Here is a 26,280-nt window from a genome sequence, read left to right as displayed (position 1 = left end):
AGACCTTACCTGCTTAAGACCAGAAAACATGAAGGCATCGCTGGGCTCCACTGACACTTCCAAGTCCTGAACTATATTAGTCTTATTCTGCAGGTGATATTTTACAGGTAAGGATTCTCTGACCCGACCAAATGAGGGCAGATCTTTGGGAAAGAAAGAGCACGAACTGTTCACATTCCTGCTTCCGTTGTTCTGATCTCAAGTCAGCAAGAATATATTAATGCTACAGATTATTACATGCCTCACAGACCAAATAAATAGTTTGCCTGTTTTTTAAAAAAAAACACTTAAGGAAAAATAATCAAAACAGGAGTAACAAGGCAAACACTGCAATGCAAAAGACAGATCAGTTCTCTCCGCCAACACAGACTCGCTGAAGTGCTGCGAGGCAGATTCCACCTGTCATTCATGTGTCACCTACTAGCATTAAGTAAAGAAAGCATCACATTGTGGATTAGAGAAAATGGAACCAGGATGGCTAAATGCAGCGTTTTGTTTTCATAAACGTAAAGAGCATTTAAGACACAACACTCCTACGGCAAGTCAATGGAAGTCAGGTGCCAGGCTGATCAACCCATCAGCCAGGGTAGTACCATCAACATTAACTGCCCTATATCACACACGCACACACTTAAACACACCTCCCACCTAAAAATGTAAAATCAGGTATCTCATAACACATACACATACCTTTACTGGCATAATTACAATGCTTTAGACAAAAATCCAAACAGAATACAGATAAAGCACCTGCAATTTGGGAGGATACAGTAAAATTCCATATGGATTATGATATTACAAAATATACTAATTAAAAGCAGTTTTGATCTTAAGCACTTCTGCGAGAAATTGAGCCACCATCTCAGTTATTTCAGGAGTTGAATCATTCAAGAGGAATTGACATTTCAGTTCATTGTTCAGAGATCTTTTGGTAGCTAATAGAGTAGATAACAATCTTTCGCGCATGCATTCATATAAAGGACATTCTAAAATTATATGATCGATGGTATCTATTGCGTTAATATTACAGGGGCATAGACGTTCGTGCCTTGGAATTTGGGAAAATCTACCAGAAAGCATCTTAGATGGAAAGGCATTTACCCTAGCCAATAAAAAAGCTCTACGATGTGAAGGAGCAGCCAGAGTAGAAAGACAGCTAGCCATTTACCTCATAACAGTTGACGTATGAGGTTGGAAGCAGAACAGTATGAGTCCCAACGAACTGGGCCCTAAGATCAGCAAGTGCCACCTTTTCACCTCTCCCTATCTGCCACACCGCTCAAAAAGTTGCTCCTGAAGCAATCTGGAACAGTGTGGAAATCTCAGGCCCCTCCCTCCCTTGCCAGGGAAAAAAAAGGCCTGGTTACCTCAATGGTTTGCCAGATGCCATATACTGGCAGTAATTCAAGGCCTTTGTTTTGGGGCTGCCATTCACATTTAAAATAGTAAGGGGTGACTTGCAAAAAAACAGGGATAGTGTGTAGATTTGACAGATGGATAGGGTCCAAACCGTTGCTACGGTGTGAAACCTTGCTAAGGTTTCCCCCCCTTTTTGCCATCAAGTCGCAGCCGACTTATGGGGACCCCGTAGGGTTTTCAAGGCAAGAGATGATCAGAGGTAGCTTGCCATTGCCTGCCTCTGCATAGCGATCTTGGACTTCCTTGGTGGTCTTCCATACAAGTACTAACCAGGGCCGGCCCTGCTTAGCTTCTAATATATGAAGAGATCGGGCTAGCCTGGGCTATCCAGGCCAGCGCTGGATAATTTTGGGGCAGTCATTTTCACTCAGCCTATCATTTCTTCCTGGGACAAAAGGTGTGAGATAAAAAAAAAAAACACTCTAGCAAAGTTCTTGTGCATTTGATTCCTGTGAGAGGCGGTGATGCTCAAGAAGTCGCTGCAATTAAACAAATGGTGTGTCTTCTTATGAAAATGCTAGATATGGTGGGAACACACAACGCAAGGCGGAATCAACATCCGTCAAAGAGGAATGCAACGTGTTGAGTAAAAGTACCTGGTTCATCTCCTCAAATTACTTTTGAGACATGGGAATGACATGCGAGAGTACTTCAGAGTCTTTAGAGTATAAAGAAAGAGACTTGGGAAAGGGGGAGGCGAAGGGAGAAAGCTGTGTGCTTTGTCCTTGAGCTTTGGCAATAAAAGAAAGTATTCATGAGGTCTTCCCAGAATAAAAGTGTTTGCCCTGCAATGAACTTTCAGGGACTCGGTCTCGTAAACGGAGTGAAATGTTACACATTTATATTACCTGCATTAACATGGAGTGGGATGCTTTCTGCAATCACGTGAGGGAGTGTGATCACAGTCCTGACAACAGGTATGCTCTTCACAGCTGAGCTCCTTTAGAAAAATAAAGTACAAAAAGTATTTTAAAAAATCCAAGTATCAGCTGTAAGAAAAACTGCAACCTCGTTTTCGCAGCTCAAATAGAAACCAGTGTGTTAGGTGAAATGTGCGAGACAGAAAATGAACACAGAGCCAAGCCCGGAGGTCAGACAGCACTGGATCAACAACCTTATAACTGATTATAACATTTAATCTAAAAATGATCAAGGATACAAAAAATATGTGTGGGTGGGGGGGAAGAGCTGGTCAGGGGTCACTGCTCTTTTTTTCTTCAGCTTTAATATTCAAAATAACTTTTTCCTGTTTCATTCTGACTACATTCTTAGCCTTGTAGAAGCAACAAATCTATATCTTTAATTTTAAAATATTCAAACAAGCATCCCCTTCAGGCAGAAATGTTTTTGGTAGGGATGAGTGAAACCTGGAACAGAAAACCTGCAGCAAGATTCGGAAGCCTGATTCTGAGTGCCTGAATTCCGATGACAAACCTTCTGCCTGAAACATGAGTAGAGTGGAACTCAGGTCACATGAAGCCACGAAGCTGCCTTCTACTGAATCAGGCCTTTGGTCCATCAAAGTCAGTATTGTCCACTCACACGGGCAGCGGCTCTCCAGGGTCTCCGGCAGAGGTCTTTCACATCACCTACTTGCCTAGTCCCTTTAACTGGAGATGATGGGGATTGAACCTGGGACCTTCTGCAGGCCAAGCAGATGCTCTACCACTGAGCCATGGCCCCTCCCCTAATATAAGACTGCACAGCCAAGGCTTTCTTGCTTTGGGTGAATAGAACATGGGGAAGTGAATTCTAGGATGCTTCTGTACTGCTCAATAATGAGAAAAATTTCACGGCCACCCCAGGAGGATATTTACCTCTTCCAGGAGATTACGTAACTCCCAGTAGCCACTCCACTCTGTCCGGTAATGACTGGGGGACATCGAAGGCAGAAACATTCACTAGTGCTCTCACCGGTCTGTAAAACAACTAACAGAAATGTTAGTTCAGTCAAAAGTTGAAGATTTTGCTCAGACAGAGCACATCCGCAACTCCGTTTCATACGTACACATTGGGGTTGGGTCCAGTGCAAAATTTCTGCTGGTGCTAGAGTTCCTGTACAAGCAGAAACACAAGGAAAAGACCGCAGTAGCCCCTTGTGCTGGGTCAAGCTTATTGTACCCCCACTATATAGGGAGAAAGCGCTAGGTGTTGCAGAAGATATTGCACAAGCAGAATGGTACCACATCCATTTATCTTTCCACTTGCACATGGCTAGATACAAGCCATGCACATGAACAAGTACAGCATAGTAAATACATTAAATCGGGGACTGCAAGCCGTGACTTAGTACGGAACCCAATATGGCTGTTTAGCATGGGCCTTCCTAATGAAGGACTTGCAACAACTAGTGTCTGGGCTGCAGACACCCTATGGACTATTAATCAACATGCCAATAATCAATAACATAAAGTTGCATCATGTCAGTAACGCAAAGTGTGCTGGCTCTTTTTTTAATCCTCTGAATTGTAATGTACTTTGGCTCTTTAATTGGAGAAGGCTGTGGACCCCTACACTGAATATTATATGAAAACTAGAGCCCGTGTATGTGAACAGAATTTCCCTTCCCCCACAAAAACACGGAGGAGACCCACTCAGCTGCATGCCACTGAGTGGTCATCTCATCTCAGAATTACAAACTGGTCAAGATCTCCAAGGTCATTGAGTCCAATTACTGTACAGAGGCGGGATCTCCGAAGCCTCACCCAGCCCACACAGAGGCAAGGACAAACTGACTTATCACAGAAGCAGCATGCATTCATTGTGCAGCAAGCTGACAATGGCGGAGGGACGGGCAGGCGGAGTCCCTCACAAGGAAACGGCTTAACTTCCCCATCTCCTCTGTTTTAAAACAGGGTTGAGCACACCAATTCGCCAACACATACATTTAAATCATTAAATTATAATATGATTGGTTTTGCTTTGTAGAATGCCTTAATATATGGGTTTCTACCCAGTGCAACCCCATTTGTAAATTTGCAGTTCGCTACTCACCATTCTCCACATAAGACTCGAGCTGGTCCACTGGCATCATCGAAGGAGAAAGCTGCAGCTGGCTGGTTACAATCATAAGGGCCCAAGGAGAAGCACTGAGGATGTCAGTCATCAATAAAAATGGTATGTCTACAAAGACTTTGTCTAAATGCTCGAACTACCAAAAGGAGAAACAACGGATAGGTAATTATTAATGGTGGTTCGGACACTGACTTTTCAAGCTACAATTTCAAGCGGGTTTCAGTCCCATACCTTAGTAGAGACGAATTTAACAGCTACATCAAATGGAAACACAGTCTCTATGGTAACAGTCTCGTCCTGCACAAAGAAGGATAAAATTAGGTAGCCAAATGTTAAAAAATTTATAGCCCAATGTTAAGTATTAAAAAAAATCCTCCACAACTCTCCCTCTTCTTCATAATACTTTACCTTTAAGTATTAAAAAAAAACCTCCACAACTTAAATACTTAATATTTAAAGGTAAAGGTAGTCCCCTGTGCAAGCACCAGGCCATTCCTGACCCATGGGGTGGTGTCACATCCCGATGTTTACTAGGCAGACTTTGTTTAGGGGTGGTTTGCCAGTGCCTTCCCCAGTCATCTTCCCTTTACCCCCAGCAAGTTGGGTCCTCATCTGACTGACCTCGGAAGGATGGAAGGCTGAGTCAACCTTGAGCCGGCTACCTGAAACCGACTTCCGTCGCGATCGAACTCAGGTCGTGAGCAGAGCTTTTGACTGCAGTACTGCAGCTTACCAATCTGCGCCACGGGGCTCTTACACAGGCATGCTTAGAAATGGATTATATTTATTAAGTCCTGATGAAGGATTGTCAAAGCCCAATTTTGAGTATTATTAGTTTACTTAAACTCATGATGCTCATTATTAACTTTGAGAATCCCTATCAAAAACAAATGGTTCCAATTAATCTGACATACCCTGTGACATTTGCAGAGGATCTCTTTTCCTTCAATGGTCGCACTCACTAAATAGGAAACATACACAAGAAACATTCTGGTGCCAACTGTTCCACAATGAATGTACACAGTCTTTTCCAGCTTTAAAAGAAAGAGAAAAGAAGTAGTAATTGTCAGGCAACAATGTATGAAATGCCTTTAAAGAACAAGAATTTATATCCAGGTCTTTCTAAACTCTGTATACAAACTAATCCATCATTTTTTCTAGAGTTGCTTTTGGGAAAAAAACAAAACCTACAATCTCAGCCATTGACAAATATAATTTTGGAGGAAAATATTAGTTACAATATTAGTTACAATAATAGTTACAATATTAGTTACAATATTAGTTACAAAACTGTTTCGTATTTTATTGCCTTAGATTATTCTGGTCTCAATTAAAAAATGTTAGCTGTGTTTAAGGGCCATGATATTTGAAAGAATTCACATGCAGCCAGGCAGAGTACTTTATCTTTCAAATAGGCACGTGCTTTCATATATGTCAAGCAAACATTATCCAGGGGCTGTTATGCTAACAACGTCCAATGTTAGCTTACCTTTTCACCTGGCTGCAAGTCTCCTACAGGGATATCGGGAAGTAAGGCAGGAAATGAATCATCACATATTTCTGTTCCATTTAGTGTCACGTGAGTTTTTTGAGTTAGGTTTGCATCTTGGCCTAGAATGAAGAACATTCTGATTATTTTTCAAGGTAGGTTACTAGTAAAGCCTTCGACAATATTTACTAGTAATATTTGTGAAGTTATTTATATATGTCTACCAAGACCAGTAGGAAATATTCCATGCTATCTGCATTACCCAAATGCAAATCAAATTATTGAATACAGCTCACCAGCTCTTGCTGAAATATGGCTTATATAAGCTTAAATTCTGCAGAATGATATTACTGTGCAGATTTAGTATTTCTACACACAGGAAGAACATCAAAGGTCCCCCCCTTAAGACCACAACTTCTGGGTTGCCACCAGTATCACCAGTTTCCATAAATAGTTCTGCTCCTGTTTCAAAACAACTCTCGAAGATGCAATCTATGATCTTCTTAATGTTCCATTTCCTGCTCTGTTGCTGGTTCCTTCTAAATTGAGTATTCAGCACCAATATTACTTCAACAGGGACATGGAAACTCTTTTTCCATTTCTCTAAACTACATCCAAAAAACAATGGCTTCGATCAAGGGAAAAGTCTACATTGCTTCTGTTTACATGCACACTTCAGTGTATCTTCAAAACCGATCTCTGGGGTGCAAGGATCTCTGCTCATAGAGCACTCATCTTTCTGCCTCCCCTTCCCCACACCACTTCAAAATGCCCCCCTAAATCTTGTTACTGGAAGAGAGGGGACCCCTAGGAACAAGATATTTGGGGTGGGGGCTTTTGGGGCTGCCGGAGAAGGTATGAAAATCGATGAACTGAAATTCTTGCGCCCACGAAAACATTAGTCTAGATCCAGTCCATGATCTTGTGTGACAAAGTGACAACTTTCTACAATGCCACCTTTTTGCCATTGAAGGAACACATCTACAAAAATCTATTCTCATTTATAACAGTTGAGGATAAACTTGCAGGTACTAAAGGAAAATCATATACGGGCAAATTTCCTTTGCCACCTCTCTAAAAAGAGCATATTCTTTAATTATTATTTATTTCATTTATACCTAGCCTTTCCCACCCCCCAATGAGGACCCAAAGCTTCTTGCATCATTCTCCTCTTGTCCACTTTATCCCCACAACAACCCTGTGAGATAGGGCTATGTGTGACTGGCTCAAGGTCACCCAGCAAGCTTCCATGGCAGAGTGGGGATTCGAACCTGGGTCTCCCAGATCCAACATTCTAACCATTACACTCTTATTTAAATTATTTACACCCTGCTTCTCCATATAACTACCCAAGAGGCAGCTATCAAGGCAGCACTACTGGGTAATGATGAGGCCACTAACAGTTTATCAAGTGGGAACCATCTTTTACCGTCATTTATCAGATGCATTTTCTTATCTTCTTTGGTGACTAGTCCCAATTGTCTGTCATGTCTTAAAATCTACAGAAGGGAGTGGTTTCCCCTTTTCTTCTTTACACAACGAGGCATTTATCTTTATGCAGATTGTGAGCCAACAGCACATCAGTAATGAATACCTGGTTTCAAGCCAGCTGTGAGCTTTACGTCTTTGGCAACCGTCTTCTCGTGTGACTGGACTGTCACAATCAAACAGTACATTTCATTCATCAGGGCAGGAGGCTCATGTCTGAGCTGGACAGAAATGTTTGGCACTCTGGAAATGATCCTTCAACGAAAACAAGAGAAAGGCCAACTGCCGGCTATTACTTAATGTATTTACAACCTGGTCCTACCTGGTGCAGCACAAGCCTCCGCTTGTGACACAGCAGCAGCACTGTAATGCAGGGAAGTAGGGTGGAAAATCGGCTCCCCTCCATGTGCCTTTCAGGACCCCAACACTCATCACCTCTCTTTCCATGCCTTTACAGTAATACGAACTGCAGTAATGCTAGGTGGATACACACAATCCCACAGACCTCAGGATGTTGACCATGGGACTCCAGGAGGCCATGCCACTGCGTTCCCACTATCCATGTCACTGTGTCCCCACTATCCACTAGTTAAACTGAAGAACTCCCTGCCTCAGGATGTGGTGATGGCTGCCAACTTGGAAGGCTTTAAGAGGGGAGTGGACATGTTCATGGAGGACAGGGCTATCATGAACACATGAAGCTGCCATATACTGAATCAGACCCTTGGTCCACCAAAGTCAGTATTCTCTACTCAGACTGACAGTGGCTCTCCAAGGTCTCAGGCAGAAGTCTTTCACATCACTTACTTGCCCAGTCCCTTTAACTGGAGATGCCAGGGATTGAACCTGGGACCTTCTGCATGCCAAGCAGATGCTCTACCACTGAGCCCCAGCCCCTCCCCTATCCATGGCTACTTGTCAAAATGAATACTAGTCATGATGCACACCTATTCTCTATAATATCAGAGGAGAATGCCTATTATATTAGGTGCTGTGGAACACAGGCAGGATAATGCTGCTGCAATCATCTTGTTTGTGGGCTTCCTAGAGGCACCTGGTTGGCCACTGTGTGAAGAGACTGCCGAACTTGATGGATCTTGGTCTGATCCAGCATGGCTTTTCTTATGTTCTCTCTCCCCCCTCCAAAAAAGAAAACCTTCTATCGTTGTTTTGTAGGCACTTCTCCTGCCCTTGGGAGGACACAAAGCCAACTCAGGTGCCACCCCCCACATGCAGGAGAGCAGGACTGGCTCTCACTACTGAAGAAGGGAGGTATGGGGTAGTTTTGGGGTTTTCCTCTGATCTAATGCCAGAGGCTCTGCCAGAGGCCCTATGTTGTGCTACTACATAAGTAAAAAAATAGGACTCCATGCTTTTTAGTGCTTCTCTTATTTTTACCATACCATTAGGAAGAACTCTGTGCTCCCATTTTACAAAGTGAGGCTTCAAATGAGTAATTGGCTCAAGGCTACCCAGCAAGTACGTGGGAGTGGTAAGGCAATTCCTGAATGGAAACTGCACTTTGGAAAGATACCCCAAAAAAGACTGATTTTTCACCCCATCAGTATGAGACCACAGACTCAGTTGGAGATGCCATCTTACAACAGAATTGCTTTAAAAATTGCATGAACTGCTAAGTCTTTATGTAGGTGATAGCTTAAATACCATGAAAATTAGTGTGTCAAAAATGTTTAGTATATCATTATAGGCATTCATATAAGAATAGTATATTAATTATAAACAATAAAAGAGGCCTTTACTTAAGTACTCTTGGGAGAGGGGAAGGATCATAAAACCTTAACTACTGAAAACATACATCCCAGTAAATAAAACCTTGTTTGGAAAAAAAAAAACACCAGACTATTCTATGTATCAAACTCAATGTCCGCTGTTTCTACTTACATGGTGCTCGTCTGAACAGTCAGACTTTCCCAATGGGTTTCACCCTCTGGGAGTTTGGGCCGCCGTTTGAAGGAGCGAGCTGCCAGCAGCGCCTCTTGAGAAGAAGCAGCATCCCCTCCTCCTCCACGCCAGTTCAAGATTACACACCTGCCGCTCTCAGTACCCAGAACCAAATCCACTGAAGTGATCTGAAAGACAGGTAGGTACTGACTGGGATTTCCTCCTGCAATTCATTTTCAAGTGTGCATACCAAAGGACACATAGACTCTACTCCTACATTAGTATCTCCTCCTTTGTTAGTATTTATTTAACAGAGAAACAACCACCTTGCCTCCGAAATTCTTTTGAAATCCACCTGAACTGTTTGTATGGGACCCCGGTCTGGGTCTCAGAAATAAACATTCAGGTGATTGCAGAGTTTAAGCAATAAATTTAAAAACGTGCCAAACTTACAAGATCCTTTGCTTGTTTAATGACGTTCAATAGGAGATTCTGAAGTAGGCACAGGGATGAAGCCAAAATCTCAATAGATTTGTGTGTGTGTGTGTGTGTGTGTGTGAGAGAGAGAGAGAGAGAGAAAACACTCAGAACCTCTGCTTCATCTCTTTGCTATCCACAGTCAATGAACACAAGGCCTTGCACTAGTGCAGTCACACAGGACATTTTGCTTCACTGGTACAACATCATGACTTGCACCACCATAATGATGCACTGGCCCTCCACACCTGATCTCATCTGCCTTTTGAATGCATGCAGTGTACCATCAGATCAGCCTGTCAGTGTTAACTCATTCCTGAACTTTCATCGTCTTTATCATTAAGTGTTTTTAAGATAACACTTTGAACTATGGTTAAGGGCTTACCTCAATCTTCTTTCCCACATCCTCAGTTTTTGCAACAAATTTGAAAGTGAACTTCTTTGTTTTACCAGGGGTAAGACACAGCATCCCCTGTGTGAACAGTTCATTTTTTTTATATGCTTCTTCCACCATACAATACTGGTTGTATTCCTATGAAAAGACAGAAAGTGAAAAATTATACATTAAACATTTTTCCCCCAGCAATCTGGTATTAGTGCAGCAAAATTACGCATCACTAGATGTAGTGTGAAACCTGACCATTCTTTTTAGAAACGGTGTTATTCAGAATATACATTTTAAAACAACAGTTGCTTAACAGTTAAATTATACAGAAATTTTCTTCTAAGTGTATACATTCTACAGTTCTTTAGAACTGTACTTTAAAGTAATCAAACCACAAATAATACTTTACAGAAAAAGATCAGTCACTTAAAACATATTAACAGTTTACAAATTAAGAAGTGGCTTATAAAAGTCCCACTATATGCATACAATAGCAACCTTTGGGACAATGCAGTTACAGTTATTGAGTACTTAGTGGTACAGTTTCTAAACACTAAAAAAGAAAATAAACTGAAAAGCATTCATATTTTTAAAGCAATGACCTCTCTCGTTCCCAGATCAGGCAGGGCCCAGTTTGTTCACCGAGAAAAGACTGCAAGGAAGACATCTTCCCTCCGCTCTGGCCCCCGAGTCCCATTCACCCTTGCAAGGCCCAGAAGGGCAAGGAATGGGTCCCTGGGGGTGCAGCAGAGCTGCGGGTCCAGGTGCCACCACCAGATCCCCCCCCCTCTATATGAGACACCATGGAACCTGCCCGCAATAAAGCGGGGTACTAGCTCCTGACAAACTGCAGCACTAAAATGGTTGGGGAAATGCAATAAACTCATCGACCTTATTAAAGAGATGACTCACCCTTAATAAATAATTATATATATATATTTAATTACCTGATTGTTGAAACCAATGCATAGCTTAGAAAACCGGATAGGATGAGGACAATCAGCTTTCAAGAATATGTCAAACTGAACTGGGGTGTCGACATGGAAACTTGGGGCAAGAAATCTCGCTTTGCACTGTACTAAAATTTGGAACAGAAACACCCCACATTACTGAACTTGACTAAAATTGTCATGTTTCACGGTAGGTCCCCTAAAACAAAACTAAATATGTCAGTTCTAGGCATACCAACACAACGTTAGATTTTTTTACAAAGTCGGGTAAGCTTTGCACAGAGAATATGGACAATTAAGAAGGGACTATGGACTGCTTTGCTATTTCTTCCGAACTGACACAGAACTTGTGAAATGTAATTCGGTTCCTGCAACCCAAGAAACTCGTTTGACCTGCTGAAAACAGAGCATCCTTTGTAATCTGTGCAACAGCTACTACTGCTGGCAACAGCTGGTTGCTTTTTAGGTCACGGCCTGTCAGGGAACCCTGAAGTGCCACCTGTGCACACCGCCGTTTCCTTTTTTCTCTGTACCCAAGTAGACTGCTCTAAGGCATCGAGCTAAGATCTGAATGTTCTGTGTATATTCACACACACAAAACCTATCTGTTTAGCATTACTATTCCCACCCTTCCTCAAAGGGACTCAGGGCAGCATATGACATTCTCTTCCATTTCATCCTCACAACAACCCTGTAAGGTAGGCTAAGCTGAGAGCGACTGACTGGGCCGAGCTCAGCCAGTGAGCTTTTTGGCTGTGTGTGGGGGGGAAGGGCATTGAACCCGGATCTTCTAGATCTTACTCCATCCCTCTAACCACTACACCAAACTGTGAGCACCTGCTTTCCCTGCGAAAGCTCTCTGGTTCAACCCCCAACATTTCCAGTTAAAAGGATCAGGTAGGAGGGGACAAGAAAGACCTCACCCTGAGACCCCAGAGAGCAGACAGTACTAACAAAATGGCCTGACTCAGCATAAGGCAGCTTCGTTCATTCAAAAAAAACTGTATTAAGTCAAATCTCATAGGGCTTGCAAAATTTCTGCTTTAATTCTCCACCAAAAATGTAACTAATAATTGGGTTGCTACAGAATTAAAAATACACATTTCTCTATTTTGCCATTCGCTATGTAAAGAGTACATTTAAACATTACATTTCAGGGCGATAAAAGCTTTGATACATACCAAATGGAACAAAGTCCTGCACTTCTATGGTAAAGATATTATTGCCAGCCAGAGAGATTCTATCAGCCCACAACTTCTGTGAACTTTTCACAGAAGTCGCATCACAGTCAGGTTCCGGATCTGGGCTCTCATTCTGGATTCAAAAGAAGAATATTTTACTCAACAAGTTTTAGGTGTAGAACTTGTAGGTCATTGAGAACTATTGCGAAGAAGCTAAGTTTTGCCTACTTACCATAAGAACTTTAATCAGATTCTTTTCTATGCAAGATTTTTGGTCCTCTTTCAAAGTAGATGCTAAAGAATGAAAACAGAGAAAGTGTACTAGAAAAAACAATATCACACAGCCTGTTTAACCATTTATAATGCAGATTAGCTGCCACAAACCATTTTCAAATACCTGCAGATTATCTAATCACTCCCAGCTACGATCTCAGCTGAAACGCTGCCCGGGTTCCCACATACAGCATATGTAATAGCAAACCCGTGCCTTGACAGGACGGCTTAAGCAGGCTAACATGATTAGTTCTATTTAAAAAAATATATCCTGTAGACTGAATGCCAGAAAAAAGAGTAGGTCAGAAGCCTTGTTCTGGCATGCTAGTTTTCTTCTGAAATTGCTTTACATGAATAATGTATAATGCATAATCACTTGAGCCCCTGCCAGTAGCGGTACCACTAAGATACAAGTGTACTGCCTGAACTGCAGTTTGAGAGCTAGGCCAGAAGAAGGTAGTATACACGTTAGTGAAGGTGAGTTTCAAATTATTTCCAAGAATAGTTTTATAGAACAGGAATCTCTAATTAAAGCATAAAATGTTCTGATAATTCAAATATAGTCAACGGGGGGGAGGGATTTTAAGGACCTATCAGTGAAGCAAAGAAAAGACCAAGTCATACAATGAATAACCTAAAGTGCCTGAATGCCTATGGTGTTCTGTACTTAAACTAATCCAGCATTCAGCCTGCTATACCACTTCACGAACATAGGAAGCTGCCATATATCAAAGTCTGGCTATTGGTCCACCGAGCCCAGAATTGTCTGCTTTGACCGGCTACATCTTCAAGGTCTAAGGCAGCGACCTTCCTGGCACCTTCAAACCAAGATCTTTTAACTGGAAGATGCCACAGGCCAAAGCTAGTCTTCTGAAATAGTTATTAAGAGCCCCAGTTCCTTCATAATGTTATGAATTGCTTTACAAAAAGGAGGGAAAGCTACCAGACTACTGCGCTGAAAGGGGCATCTCTTTTACTAGTTCTACTAAAACATTATGAGCTTATACACCTGCCTGCCACACACACCAGCAATTTTCTCTTTCTGCACTCTATGTATGGGCAGGGAAGCAAGCACTGAGTAAATTATATAGTTAGTTGACTGGAAACCTATTGATTAAATAAAGATGTGCTCCCTCTTTAATTAGTTAGGCAACACTTCAAAAATATTGTTCCATAAATGCATACACAAACTTCTGATGGTCACAGTACAACCTTAGGCATTCTCCTGTTTCTCACTCACCAGAGAGAACGCCTCTAAAATGATGCATTATCTCCAAGACAACGTATAACCTTTTCTTCAAAATCAACTCAATATTATATGACTAATCAATTAGGATTTCTTTAGATGACAGCCCTATCTGCAGGGGTTTCAAGCTTTGCAAAGGTAAGTATATGAATGCTTTCTTCTTCTTCACCCTCAAACTTTATGACATCATTTAAGAGACTGAGAACCTTCATATATTGGATACATGGCACCAACTTCAGATGAAATGCAGGACTCTGATATCTTTCAAGCTACCCCAACCTTTGCACAGAGAAGAGCCCAAGCCAAATGCTTCTCAGAGCAAAAGTGTATCAACTTAACTGCAAACTCAAATGGACTTCCTAACCTCTTCCCAACAGCTCTAACGAGTACGTAATGTAATCTTTTATCTGTGCCATGAGATAGGAACATTTGAGGGCTGTGGTCAGTATAGAAGTAAGGAGAGTCCACCATCCTTCACTACGATAATCACACAAGACGTAATCCAGCAGCCTGGAAGAAGATCGAGAAAAAGAGTTTGTTAAAATAAGCCAAATAGATCAAATAGCTGTTATAGCAACAGCAATATTAACCAAGTGGTTAACCGAATAAAAAGTCCCATGATAATTTAGTGTCTTCTTCAGAGTACAAAACAAAAGATTAAAAAAAGAACTAGAATATGTAACTCATCTCCATAACATCTGAAACAAACTGAACTGAGAAGAGACACTATTCTTGGCTGTTTTAGCTATTGCCAAGGCAGTGTCCGAGGTCAACTGACAGAATTATTATCAAAAATGTATACTGAGAAATTGGCACTTGGTATTTTATAATGTTGCTAGAGGGATTCCTTCTATCCTCCTCATCTGCAAAGGCTTTGTTGTTTTTACACTAAAGGATAGTAATGCAGTAATTGATCCCTTTGATCAGCCTCTGTACCAGGACTGGAGAATGGCCAATGTAACACCCGTTTATAAAAAAGGTTCTGGGGGGACTCAGGAAATTACAGGCCAGTTAGATTAACGACTGTTCCGGGTAAATTAGTGGAAAGCATTATTAAAGATAGAATTGTCAAGCATATAGAAGGGCAAGGTCTGCTGGGCAAAACTCAACATGGCTTCTGTAAGGGTAGGTCCTGTCTCACTAACCTATTAGAGTTTTTTGAAAGCGTCAATAAGTATGTGGACAGGAATGAGCCTGTGGATATTGTGTATTTGGCTTTCCCCCACCAAAGACTGCTAAGAAAACTTCATAGTCATGGGATAAGAGGACAAGTCCTCTTATGGATTGAGAGCTGGCTGAAAAATAGGAAGCAGAGAGTAGGAATCAATGGTCAGTTCTCACAATGGTGGGATGTGAGCAGTGGGGTGCCTCAGGGATCTGTGTTGGGACCGGTGCTTTTCAACCTGTTCATCAATGACCTGGAGTTGGGGTTAAACAGTGAAGTAGCCAGGTTTGCAGATGACACCAAATTATTTAGGGTGGTTAAAACAAAATCGGACTGTGAAGAGCTCCAGAAGGATCTCTGCAAACTGGAAGAATGGGAATTAAAATGGCAAATGAGATTCAATTTGAGTAAGTGTAAAGTGATGCATATTGGGGCAAAAAATCCCAACTTCACATATACACTGATGGGATCTGTGCTGACAGTGACAGACCGGCTGCTGTAAAAAAAGGCAAATTCTATGCTGGCCATAATTAGACGAGGAATAGAAAATAACTGGAATAGAAAAAACGAGGAATAGAAAAAACTGCTGATATCATACTGCCCTTGTACAAATCTATGGTGAGACCACACTTGGAATACTGTGTACAGTTCTGGTCACCACACCTAAAAAAGGATATTACAGAGCTTGAAAAGGTGCAGAAAAGAGCAACCAAAATGATTAGGGGACTACAGCAACTGTCATATGGGGAGCGGTTAGGACGCTTAGGGCTGTTTAGCTTGGAAAGGAGGCGGCTAAGGGGAGACATGACAGAGGTCTTTAAAATTATGCATGGTTTGGAGAGAGTGGACAGGGAGAAGTTTCTCTCTCTCTCCCATAATACTAGAACACGGGGTCATCTGCTAAAGCTGGAGGGCGAGAGATTCAAAACAGATAAAAGGAAGTATTTTTTCACACAACGCATAGTTAAATTGTGGAACTCCCTGCCCCAGGATGTGATGATGGCTGCCAGCTTGGAGGGCTTTAAGAGGGGAGTGGACATATTCATGGAGGAGAGGGGTATTCATGGCTATTAGTTAGAATGGATACTAGTCATGCTGCATAGCTATTCTCTCTAGTATCAGAGGAGCATGCCTATTATTTTGGGTGCGGTGGAACACAGGCAGGATGGTGCTGCTGCAGTCGTCTTGTTTGTGGCTTCCTAGAGGCACCTGGTTGGCCACTGTGTGAACAGACTGCTGGACTTGATGGGCCTTGGTCTGATCCAGCAAGGCCTTTCTTATGTTCTTATGATCAATCTTCTCCCACTTGTGAACTGTTACTACAAACATTACCATTTTCATTTGGGCAAACTGGAGATGTCAATCCATTATTCCTGATCTCTCCCAGAGAGTCAGAAGCATATATAATTTCTGTTCAATACAGCAAGCTGGGGTTGTAAAAGGCTAGATATCTGACTCTGGTTACTAAACACAAATAGTAAACATAACTACAGAATTATAAATGTTCTTAGTACATTAGTGTTAATTTTCTAAATAATTTTATCCATAGTGTTTTACGTGCAGCTATGTACAGTTCATACATTCATTTGCTGAAAAGCACTGAGCAGCCCTATTAGTTTAGCGTTAATCACTGGTCTTTGAAGTAGAGGATAGAGACTAGATTCAGGTTCTCCACTCCCCAGGCCAACAGTCTTTTAGCCAGCCTTTGGTGCTAGTAACACAGAGTCACAATCCCGCACTAGAGACTGCGCAAGCGGTCAATGCTTCAGAGCAACAGAAACCAGCATCAGATATAACCACATTGCTCCCCCTTCAGAAAGAAAGCTCTTAAAGGATCAGGACTATCTTCTTCTTTTTTTGGGGGGAAAACTGAAGTACATAGTTGATAAAACAGAAAAAGTCAAACAATACAGACAACATGAATACACATAGAACCGAAGAAGTTTTTTTAACCTTGTGCTCAGGAGAGAATTCCCCAAGCTAGAAGAAACTGGCTGTCATATTTTCTGCAGAAAAAGCCAAATTGGTATTTGCATGATTGATACTTGTGCAGTAAGTACCTCCCCCCACACACACACACACTCACACTAAAAGCCAAATGATAGTGTACGCCCATTATTTTAAGTAATTAGGCTACCACCAGGAAAATTTTAATGACAGGGCTGATCACATCACAGGCACACTGGATGTTGTACCTGATCTTTGTCTCCCCTCTCCCCAACCATATTTCTTTAAATACTGATAAAGCTTGCAAAAGAAGTACTCACTCAAAAAGGGATTGCTTTTTAAAATGCCTAGTAGCTATAGGTGAAAATTAGGGTTTGTCCTTAGCAACATGTTTTTTAAAAAGGAGAAGCAGTAGCTTTAAAACCAGACACTTGGAGATCATACTCACTTCAAAGCTTTGGTGTAATCTTTAGCATAGTAATACTCTTCACCCATTTGCACCACTGAAAGAACAGATTATAATAATGGCAGATTATTTCCAATACCAACAATAAATTGCTAATATATATATTTAACAATTTGACAATCTCAGCTTACTTAAATGGCTTTTCATTCGTGGACATTTGTACTTCTTGAACTGGGCTACTGCATTACTCAGCAAGGTGATGATTAATTCCTAATAAATAAAAAGAATGGATAATGTTTGTACTTTCAGTGTATATTTGTGCTTTCAGTGAAGGAACATGAATATTATTCAAGTCTGACTTACAGAGTGAAGAACCTTCTTTTCCTTCAGCTGCAGAGCCAAAATCCCCACTTTCTCCTTCTCAGGGTCATTAGGATCAAAACCTGCAAACGACAATGAAAAATCCATTCTAAGGAGTTCTGCCCGATCCCTGAATAAACTGTATTCATCATGTTCATAGAACTACACTAGAAGTAAGCCTAGTTTAAGAATTCTGAGGATTCTGAACAATGCTGTATCTTAGGAGAAATAATGTTTTGGAATTCAGTCACATTCTTTGTTCTTGTAAGAGAATGGCTCTAAAAAAAGAGACAGGCTCCAATAATTAACCACACTAGTATCTGAAGTATCTTTGAAATCTAGGCTTTAGTCCAGCCTATTGCTCTTAGCAACAAGGACAAAGCTCCACCATTCAGGGTTTCCATAACAGCAGACCTTACAGAAAGGCATCCAAGTTTAATTTTTGCAACAACAAAGGTTACCAACAAATAAGTGTTATCCATTGGCAATGTTTGGAATGCATCTGCCCAATAAACATAATCTACAATTCCACTTTTGTGAATTTTAAAAACTGGCTTAACTCAATCCCTCCTGTCTGGATCTCCACATGTACTCCAAAGCTTACGTGGAGCTTCTTCAGTATACAAGCTGCCCCAATGTTCTCAACAGAGGAAGAGACCTCCACGTGCAGAGGAATGCACACATGGATCTCTTTTCATCATCAAAAAGGAACAGGGCCAGGAATTAGACGCAGAGGAGCTGCATATAAACAATGGAAGACCATTGCTTGTATAAACTAGGTCTACTGTGTCTAAATGAATTAATTCAATTGAGATTTCATCAGTTAGGAGGATAATGGCACTCACACATTCTATACTGAGAAAATCGTGAGGGACACATCCACTGATAAACTCCAGCAAACTGTGTGTTGCAGAAGATTCTGGGTCATATTCTAGGGCACAGTTTACCTAAAGCGCTGGTCAGGCCTCTTGGGCCTCATTAGCACCCTGCATGAATTGAGAGTGCACTCCAGAACACACCAATATTCCCTTAGAGCAGGAACTCAGAAAAGATGGCAAGCTGTCTTCAGAAAAAAAAATCTCCATTAGCAATCTTCTCAGTGAGGCACTCCTGATAAATCCTGGGAGATACACCAGGATTCCCTTTAATGTTCACTGCAACGCAGTTTGAGATTACAGAAACAATCTGATTTTGTTTCTAATGTTTACGCAGGAAATGAAAAAATGATTTACTTAGTACTCCTTGCCGCCATGGTCTTTGTCCATAGAAGTCGAGTGCTCCAGTTTGAGTTTCTATCGGGTCCGGATTGGGATACATCACAGAAGGCTGTAAAGTCAGTAAATTTAGTAATCAGTTAAAATAATTTTAATTCACTATAACCCCTCTCTAAAGAGGGCCCAAGACAGCTAACATAATGCAAACACCCAAGAAGTATAGATATGCTGAAAAATTAAAAACAACTAAAAGCAAGCCCAGACTTTATAGATCTGAACTGCCTATACATCCTTAGCCTCCTCCAAATGCCACTCGAAATAGCAGTTTTACAAAGCTTCCTAAAAATTAACAAGATGGCTGTTTTCCTAGCATTCTCAGGAAGGCTGTTCCACATAATCAGGTCTGCAGTTGAAAGAGTCTGTGATCAGACAGAGGCAGATCTAGTCACCCTCGATGATTAAAGAAATTGTTGGGAGAAAAAAAGCTTCAGCACAGGTTCATGAAGGAAGTGGAAGTGTTTTAAACATTTGGGCCCAAATGTGAAGGGTTTTAAAAGGTAAGAACCTTGAATATAATCCTGAAACAAGCAACCACTGTAGATGTTTCAAATAGCTCTACTAGGATCATGCCATTAATTCCAGTGAAAAGATAAGCTGATGCATTAGAACCATCTGGAGTTTCCAAGCTGTCTTCAAAGACATCCCCACATAAAAACTGCTGCAGTAGCTCAGTCTTTTTTAAAAGGTACGCTTTTTTAAATGTCCAACACAAAGAAATGACGAAATGTACACCGAAAGATATGCCAAGAAAAAACTCCCAAAAATGAATGAGCATCCAGAAGAACAAAAACCACATCGAATGCAGTTGTGCAACATTTCATATGTGATAATTACAGGGGGCGGTGGTGGTTAATTATGCCTTCCAAACAGGTAGAGACGCAAAATAGTTTCTGAACATTAAGGCACTATACTACACCCCAAAAGGGAGACCTGCACATGCCCAAGGATTATAGGCACAACTATTCAAATGCTTTATTTTTCCACATGAAGGAAAAAGCACCTGGCGCTGGTGGCGGCTCTGACCCTGCTGGGGGCAGGTAAGGGGGAGCCTCGGGTGGGGTCAGTGGGGAAGGGAGACCCCAGCGCTGCTGGTCGGGACGGCCGCAGTGTGCAGGAAGGAGCCTGGCTGGGGAAGAGCACGTGGCTGGGGGGAAAGTTCCTGGCGGGACTTCCTCCTGCGAGCTCCTTTTGGACGCTTCCAAGCAGGGCTGTGGCTGAGGGGTAGAGCCTCTGCTTGGCATGCAGGAGGTCCCAGGTTCAATCCCTGGCATCTCCAGTTCAAGGGGCTAGGCAAGCAGGTGATGTTGAAGACATCCGCCTGAGACCCTGGAGAGCCACTGCCGGTCTGAGTAGACAATACTGACTTTGATAGACCAAGGGTCTGATTCAGTATAAGGCTGCTTCATGTGTCCACATAACATCAATTAAGTGAATATTTTCCAGGAATTTTAACAGTGTTTCACTATAGTCTCTACTCAAAATATCACACAGAAACCTCTAACTGAGTAAGAATGCAAATGTTCACTGGGTTTCTTAAAAGTATATAATATTTATATTATATGATGTATAACACATTATACAAAACTAGCCCTTTTAATGTCAGTCTCATGTATGGACAATGCAGTTAGGGTCTTATAAGTAAAAGCTGACAGATGACGTAGACAATTAGTATGGGAAAACGATCTGAAAATATATCAGAAATTATGCTGAATGCATTAAGACCAATCCTCTATTTGGAACTCATTCAGACCTGAAAGAAGGTCTTCTTTGTGACCTGTATGTGACCTGTAGGTGGGGGGGTGTCATCCTGTGCTGAACTTCAGCTGCCACACACCAGTTGCACAAGCATCAGCCTACACCTGGGAACAAGTGTGAATCAGGTTTTTTGCAAGCAATGGTCAGCTGAAGCAAGTATTGATGGTGAAAGGAAAATGAATCAACGCCGCATCTGATGCATGAGATCTGCATTTTGCTCAGCCAGCAGCACAACAAGAAGACAGCCTAGGAAGGCTGGAAATTGCCATTACATGGTACAGAAAGCCTTGTAATAGGGCCAGACATAAGGAAGGCTGGCTAGAACTCACCTCATGATTACAGAGAACATTTGCCAGTTGCTTCCTTTCTTGGGCATAGTACGCTGCCTGCTGATAATAGAAACCTGGGTTCTGCGTTTGAATAGCTGTCAGCCCTAGTTTGATAGCTTCGTCAAACAAGTCCCCAAAAGCCTGAAATCTGTATTTTAAAAAAGAACATTTAAATATTTTATTTATTATTATCCCTTGCTTTCTCCAAGGAGCTCAGGGCTGACTACATGGTTCTTCCCTTCTCCATTTTGTCCTCACAACAAACCTGCAGCAGGTTAAGGCAGAGAGAAAAAGAGACACTAGCCCAAGGTCACTTTGTGTGCTTCATGGTAGAGAAGGGGTTGAACCCTGGAGGTCTCCCTATTTCTAATTATGTTCTCTAACCACTACACCACACTGTCTCACAGTCAAATCCCCAGACTTTGGAGGTTCTCCAGAAAGTTCAACAGAGCATGATCTGAAACGCAGGTGGCAAACATAACTTGCAGAATTTACAGCACACTGACCTTTGCCAGGGGAAGTTTTCACTTCTCGCAGCTATGGGAGTAGGGGTCAAAGACAGGATGTTTGGCCATGAGGTCAGAAGAATGTTAGCAGGTGCACTGGGGCTCGTTTCAGCTTGGGACCGTGGTACAGGGAGGAGGAGGGACCTCTATTCCCGCCCCCAGTACCACTTTCCAGAGCCAAAACAGGACCTGATATGCTTGCATAAAAAAGGTAAAGGTAGTCCCCTGTGCACCCTGACCTTGATGGCCCAGGCTAGCCTGATCTCGTCAGATCTCAGAAGCTAAGCAGGGTCAGCCCTGGTTAGTATTTGGATGGGAGACCACCAAGGAAGTCCAGGGTTGCTATACAGAGGAAGGCACTGGCAAACCACCTCTGTTAGTCTCTTTCCTTGAAAACCCCATAAGGGGTTGCCATAAGTTGAGTGCGACTTGACGGCACTTTACACACAGTCCCCTGTGCAAGCACCAGGTCATTACTGTCCCATGGGGTGACATCACATCCCGACGTTTACTAGGCAAACTATGTTTACAGGGTGGTTTGCCATTGCCTTCCCCAGTCATCTACACTTTACCCCCAGCAAGCTGGGTACTCATTTCACTGACCTCAGAAGGATGGAAGGCTGAGTCAACCTTGAGCCGGCTACCTGAAACAGACTTCCGTCGGGATCGAACTCAGGTCGTGGGCAGAGCTTTGACTGCAGTACTGCAGCTTACCACCCTGCACCACGGGGCTCCTTGATATATTTTCATACTTTGTTTCTAAAATTTGGCAGCGATGTAAGAGTCGGGGGGGACAACTATTTTTCCCCAGTCCTGGTTATTTGGATCCAACCAAATGAAGTCCAAATTATCAGCACAAGATGCTAAAATTGGTTTTGTCCTCTAGGCTTGAATGAGAGGTTTTGTCCTCTAGGCTTCAATTTATATCCAAATGCATTCACTGACTCATGAATTAGCTTTAGGTACATTACTACAGCCCAAGATCTTCATTGTACAACTACATTTGCACCTAATGCTGAAGGCAATACAGATTAAACAAAATATTTCAGCTTGAATCAGCATACCAATTCACCAATCACAATATTATTTGTAAAACAACATACTGTTTGGACATCCAGGCAGCGTGCTCAAAAGCCAGCTCTGCACTGCCAATTTTCTTCTTGCACACGTCTATGTGTTTTCTAAATTGTGCAATTGCATCCAATGGTGTGTTATGCTGAAAGCACAGGCGGCAAATCTAAAAAGATGCATTTGGATTAAAACTTCATCACAGAAGCATCTGGGAGATAATACAATTGTGGTAGGCAGGTTAACAAAACACAGAAGAATGTAAAGTTGGTTTTATATTTTCAGCTTCTTCCCATCACTCCCCCCTCCATAATTTAAAAGCCTTCACAGCATTAAATGGTAAAAGGAACTGATTCCATTTTCCCCCCTGCATATAGCCAAAATGTTTACACTGCCTTCACTTTCAGACTTTCTCCAGCTAGGATATCCAAGTGTCGAAAGTCCCCCACCCTCAAATTCTACAGCCTGGACAAAGGCTACAACACGTCATAGCAAGTGTTAGAAGCCACCTAAATGCCAAGGTCGTGGTATTATCAGCAGGCCTCCAAGAGGAAGTCTGACATATTTTTAACTACCCTGTCCCCCAAGGGCTCCATGGAGTCGCATGCGGTTCTCCAGCCTCCATTTTATCCCTACAACAACTTCGTGTGGTAGGTTAGTCTTAGAGAGACAGACCACACTAATCAGCTTCATGGCAGAGTGGGGATTTGAAACTGGTGTTCCCAGGCCTGTCCATGGATGGTTCTTTGAAGAACCCAAAAGATAGTGATTTGATTCTACAGAAACCCAGGGTATCAAATCTAACATCACTGTGTACCTTACGGTTAAAAAGACTGCTCGCCAGAGGGTATTTTTCAGGAAAATACAACATGGCATCTTAGAGCTGATAAGCTCCCACTAAATTAGCAGCACACAATACCTCCGCAAGTTTAATCCTCAAGTTTTTCTTCTATGGTTCTGAAAGTTATGAAACGAAGATTAAAAGTCAACTTTCGTTACCTTGTAATTTATAAATCCAGCAATGGTCTTGATTTCCAACATATTTGTTTCATGAGCTCTCAATTCATGTACAAGATTATATGCAGTCCTGTAGTTTCTGAATAAGAAAGATTGTTGATTTTAGTTTATCCACTCATTGTAGAAAAAGAGATCCACTGAGACAAAACACCACAAATTAGAAGGGTCCAAAAATAACGTAACAAATGCTGGGGCTGCCCTTTCTTCTCCTCAGCACAAGTAATTGATCCCTCTGGGATACCACACCACACTGAGGCTCCTCCTAGATATATTTACCTCAAGAGGCAGCAATACACCACTTGAACCCTTCAGTTTATGACCTGCTGCAGCTCCTCTCAAGTAACAACACAAAGAAAGAAGCAGCAATATTTCAGTTGGATTCACATGGATCCATTCACCATGCTGGAATTAAAGAGACAGATTCCTGTTCCTTCTCCAGTTACTGGAACTGTGGGGGGGGAGGGCGCCACAGGATACTACGGCACTTAAATCTAATGGTGCAGTCCATACTTCTCTTATAATCAATTTGAGAAGCTCAACAGCAAACTATTTCACAAAAATCACAAAATCACACAAGGTTGGAAGAGACCACAAGGGCCATACAGTCCAACCCCCTGCCATGCAGGATCCCAAAATCAAAGCGCTCCCAACAGATGGCCATCCAACCTCTGCTTAAAGACCTCCAAAGACAGGGATTCCACCATCCCCTCCCCGAGGCAGGGCATTCCACCGTCGAACCGCCCTCACTGTCAGAAAGTTCTTCCTAATGTTTAGGTGGAATAGCTTTTCTCTTAGTTTAAATCCATTACTCCGTGTTCTAGTCTCTGCAGCAACAGAGAACAAGCTAGTTCCCTCATTAACAGGGCATCCCTTCAAATATTTAATCATGGCTATCGTGTCACCCCTTAACCTTCTCTTCTATTTAAAGAACTGCCACTGAAAGATGCTCTTCCCTCCCACCCCTTCCACAGATGGAGGAGCCCCCTCTTTGTTGGGAAAGGAACATAGTTTATATTTCCACTGTACAAGAGAACACATAGTACAAAGGAAGCTGACTCAGACTGAATAGTAGTCTATCGTGGTCAGTATTGTCTACTCTGGCGGGCAGCTGCCCTCCAGGGTCTCAGGCTGAGGTTTTCACATCACTTAATATTGACACTTTTAAATGGAGATGCTGGGGATTAAACCTAGGACCTTCTGCATGCAAAGCAGATGCTCCGCGCCCGACCCAAGAGTACTTACTTCAGGGCATTCTGGGTATCCTGCTTCAGCTCACTGAAGAACGCTATTTTGAACTGATGTCTGACAAACAGAAGCTAAAAGACAACATTTCAGAATCATCAGTCTTAACAGTACCAAGATTACAACTGAGGCAATATTACTGAAGATCAGTACCAGACACATGACGTCGTTAAAAACAATAGCTGTTTAATGGCCCCATCATGGGTGCTTTCATTCCCTCCAAACATAAAGGTTTTCAGTGCTCAAAGGATGACAGAAGGGTACCCTGGATACTTATCGTGAGGGTCCTTTCTCCTCTGAGGATAAGGCCATCTTGTTGGGTAATTCTTGCCGCTTGCCGGGGAAGGCAGGAAGTCGTTTTGTTTCCTGTCCGTTTTGGCGGGAATCTCCCACCTATCCTCAGTTTTCACTCTTGCTGAGCTTCCATGGACAGGAACAATCTCAACACCGTTAACTATTGTAACTAACAATGAAACTCTTCAAGGAATTAGTATAACGTAAGGAAAAAACAGCAGGACATGGCAGACATCCTAATAGGAAAAGGCTTATGTACAGCAACTCTATTCTTTTATTTATTTATTTATCTTTGTATTAAGCTGTTTGGCTCCTAAGGCACTAGCTACCTTCTAAGTGTCATGTTTATTCTATTTTTATTTATAATTTCTGACTGGGAGGGCAAGATGACCTTATCCTCAGAGGAGAAAGGACCCTCACGGTAAGTATCCAGGGTACCCTTCTTCCTCTGAGGAAAGGTCATCTTGTTGGGACCTCCAAGAGCTGTCCGTTAATTGGGAGGGAAATTATGTGTCCTCTACTACATGCTGCAACACCCTCCTGCCAAATGCCACCTCTGCGGATGAAAAGGTGTTTAACCTGTAGTGTCTGACAAAAGTTGATGCCGAGGACCACATAGCCGCTCTACAAATCTCTCCCACCGAGGCCTGTCTGGTGAAAGCTGCCGAGATGGCTGCACTTCGTACAGAATGTGCTGTGATGCCTGCAGGAATTGGAATGGTACTAGCTCTGTACGCCTCAGTAACTGAGCTGATGATGGCTTTAGACTGTTTCTCACCTTTCCTTGACCCGGATATGGAGATAAACATGGCCTCTGTCTTCCTTATATGCACTGTGCAGCGGATGTACACGCAAAGAGCCCTTCGTAGGTCTAATATGTGCCATTCTTTCTCTTTCTCACATTGAGGATTGGCACAGAACAAAGGAAGGTGGATCTCTTGTTGTCTGTGGAAGACCGAGATTACCTTAGGTACAAAAGTGGGATCTGGCCAAAGGACCACTTTGTCAGCATGGAAAATACACAGGCCTGCATTAATCGAGAGAGCTCCCAGCTCCGATACCTGTCGCGCCGAAGTGACCGCGACTAGGAAC

General features: G+C 42.3%; 1 protein-coding gene across 1 annotated transcript in view; it reads right to left on the bottom strand.

Annotated features, from left to right (window-relative positions):
* The window catches only part of TRAPPC11 (trafficking protein particle complex subunit 11), a 38,236-nt gene that overhangs the window by 4,236 nt on the left and 7,720 nt on the right, over positions 1-26,280 (bottom strand). Inside the window, exons 6-27 of the mRNA XM_056855483.1 lie at positions 24,895-24,968; positions 23,635-23,731; positions 22,671-22,804; positions 21,062-21,209; positions 18,936-19,029; positions 17,707-17,786; positions 17,535-17,613; positions 17,386-17,440; positions 14,190-14,335; positions 12,539-12,600; positions 12,307-12,439; positions 11,123-11,253; positions 10,176-10,322; positions 9,314-9,501; positions 7,518-7,666; positions 5,924-6,045; positions 5,349-5,468; positions 4,666-4,731; positions 4,414-4,570; positions 3,237-3,348; positions 2,268-2,359; positions 10-143 (exon numbers count right to left, since the gene is read on the bottom strand). Coding sequence (XP_056711461.1) covers positions 10-143; positions 2,268-2,359; positions 3,237-3,348; positions 4,414-4,570; positions 4,666-4,731; positions 5,349-5,468; positions 5,924-6,045; positions 7,518-7,666; positions 9,314-9,501; positions 10,176-10,322; positions 11,123-11,253; positions 12,307-12,439; positions 12,539-12,600; positions 14,190-14,335; positions 17,386-17,440; positions 17,535-17,613; positions 17,707-17,786; positions 18,936-19,029; positions 21,062-21,209; positions 22,671-22,804; positions 23,635-23,731; positions 24,895-24,968 — 2,520 coding nt within the window. The remainder of the gene's footprint in view (positions 1-9; positions 144-2,267; positions 2,360-3,236; positions 3,349-4,413; positions 4,571-4,665; positions 4,732-5,348; positions 5,469-5,923; positions 6,046-7,517; positions 7,667-9,313; positions 9,502-10,175; positions 10,323-11,122; positions 11,254-12,306; positions 12,440-12,538; positions 12,601-14,189; positions 14,336-17,385; positions 17,441-17,534; positions 17,614-17,706; positions 17,787-18,935; positions 19,030-21,061; positions 21,210-22,670; positions 22,805-23,634; positions 23,732-24,894; positions 24,969-26,280) is intronic.

The sequence above is a fragment of the Euleptes europaea genome, chromosome 9, assembly GCF_029931775.1.
Source record: "Euleptes europaea isolate rEulEur1 chromosome 9, rEulEur1.hap1, whole genome shotgun sequence".
NCBI lineage: Eukaryota > Metazoa > Chordata > Lepidosauria > Squamata > Sphaerodactylidae > Euleptes > Euleptes europaea.
Note: the sequence above shows the minus strand (reverse complement) of the source record. Positions and strands in the feature narration are given on the sequence as shown.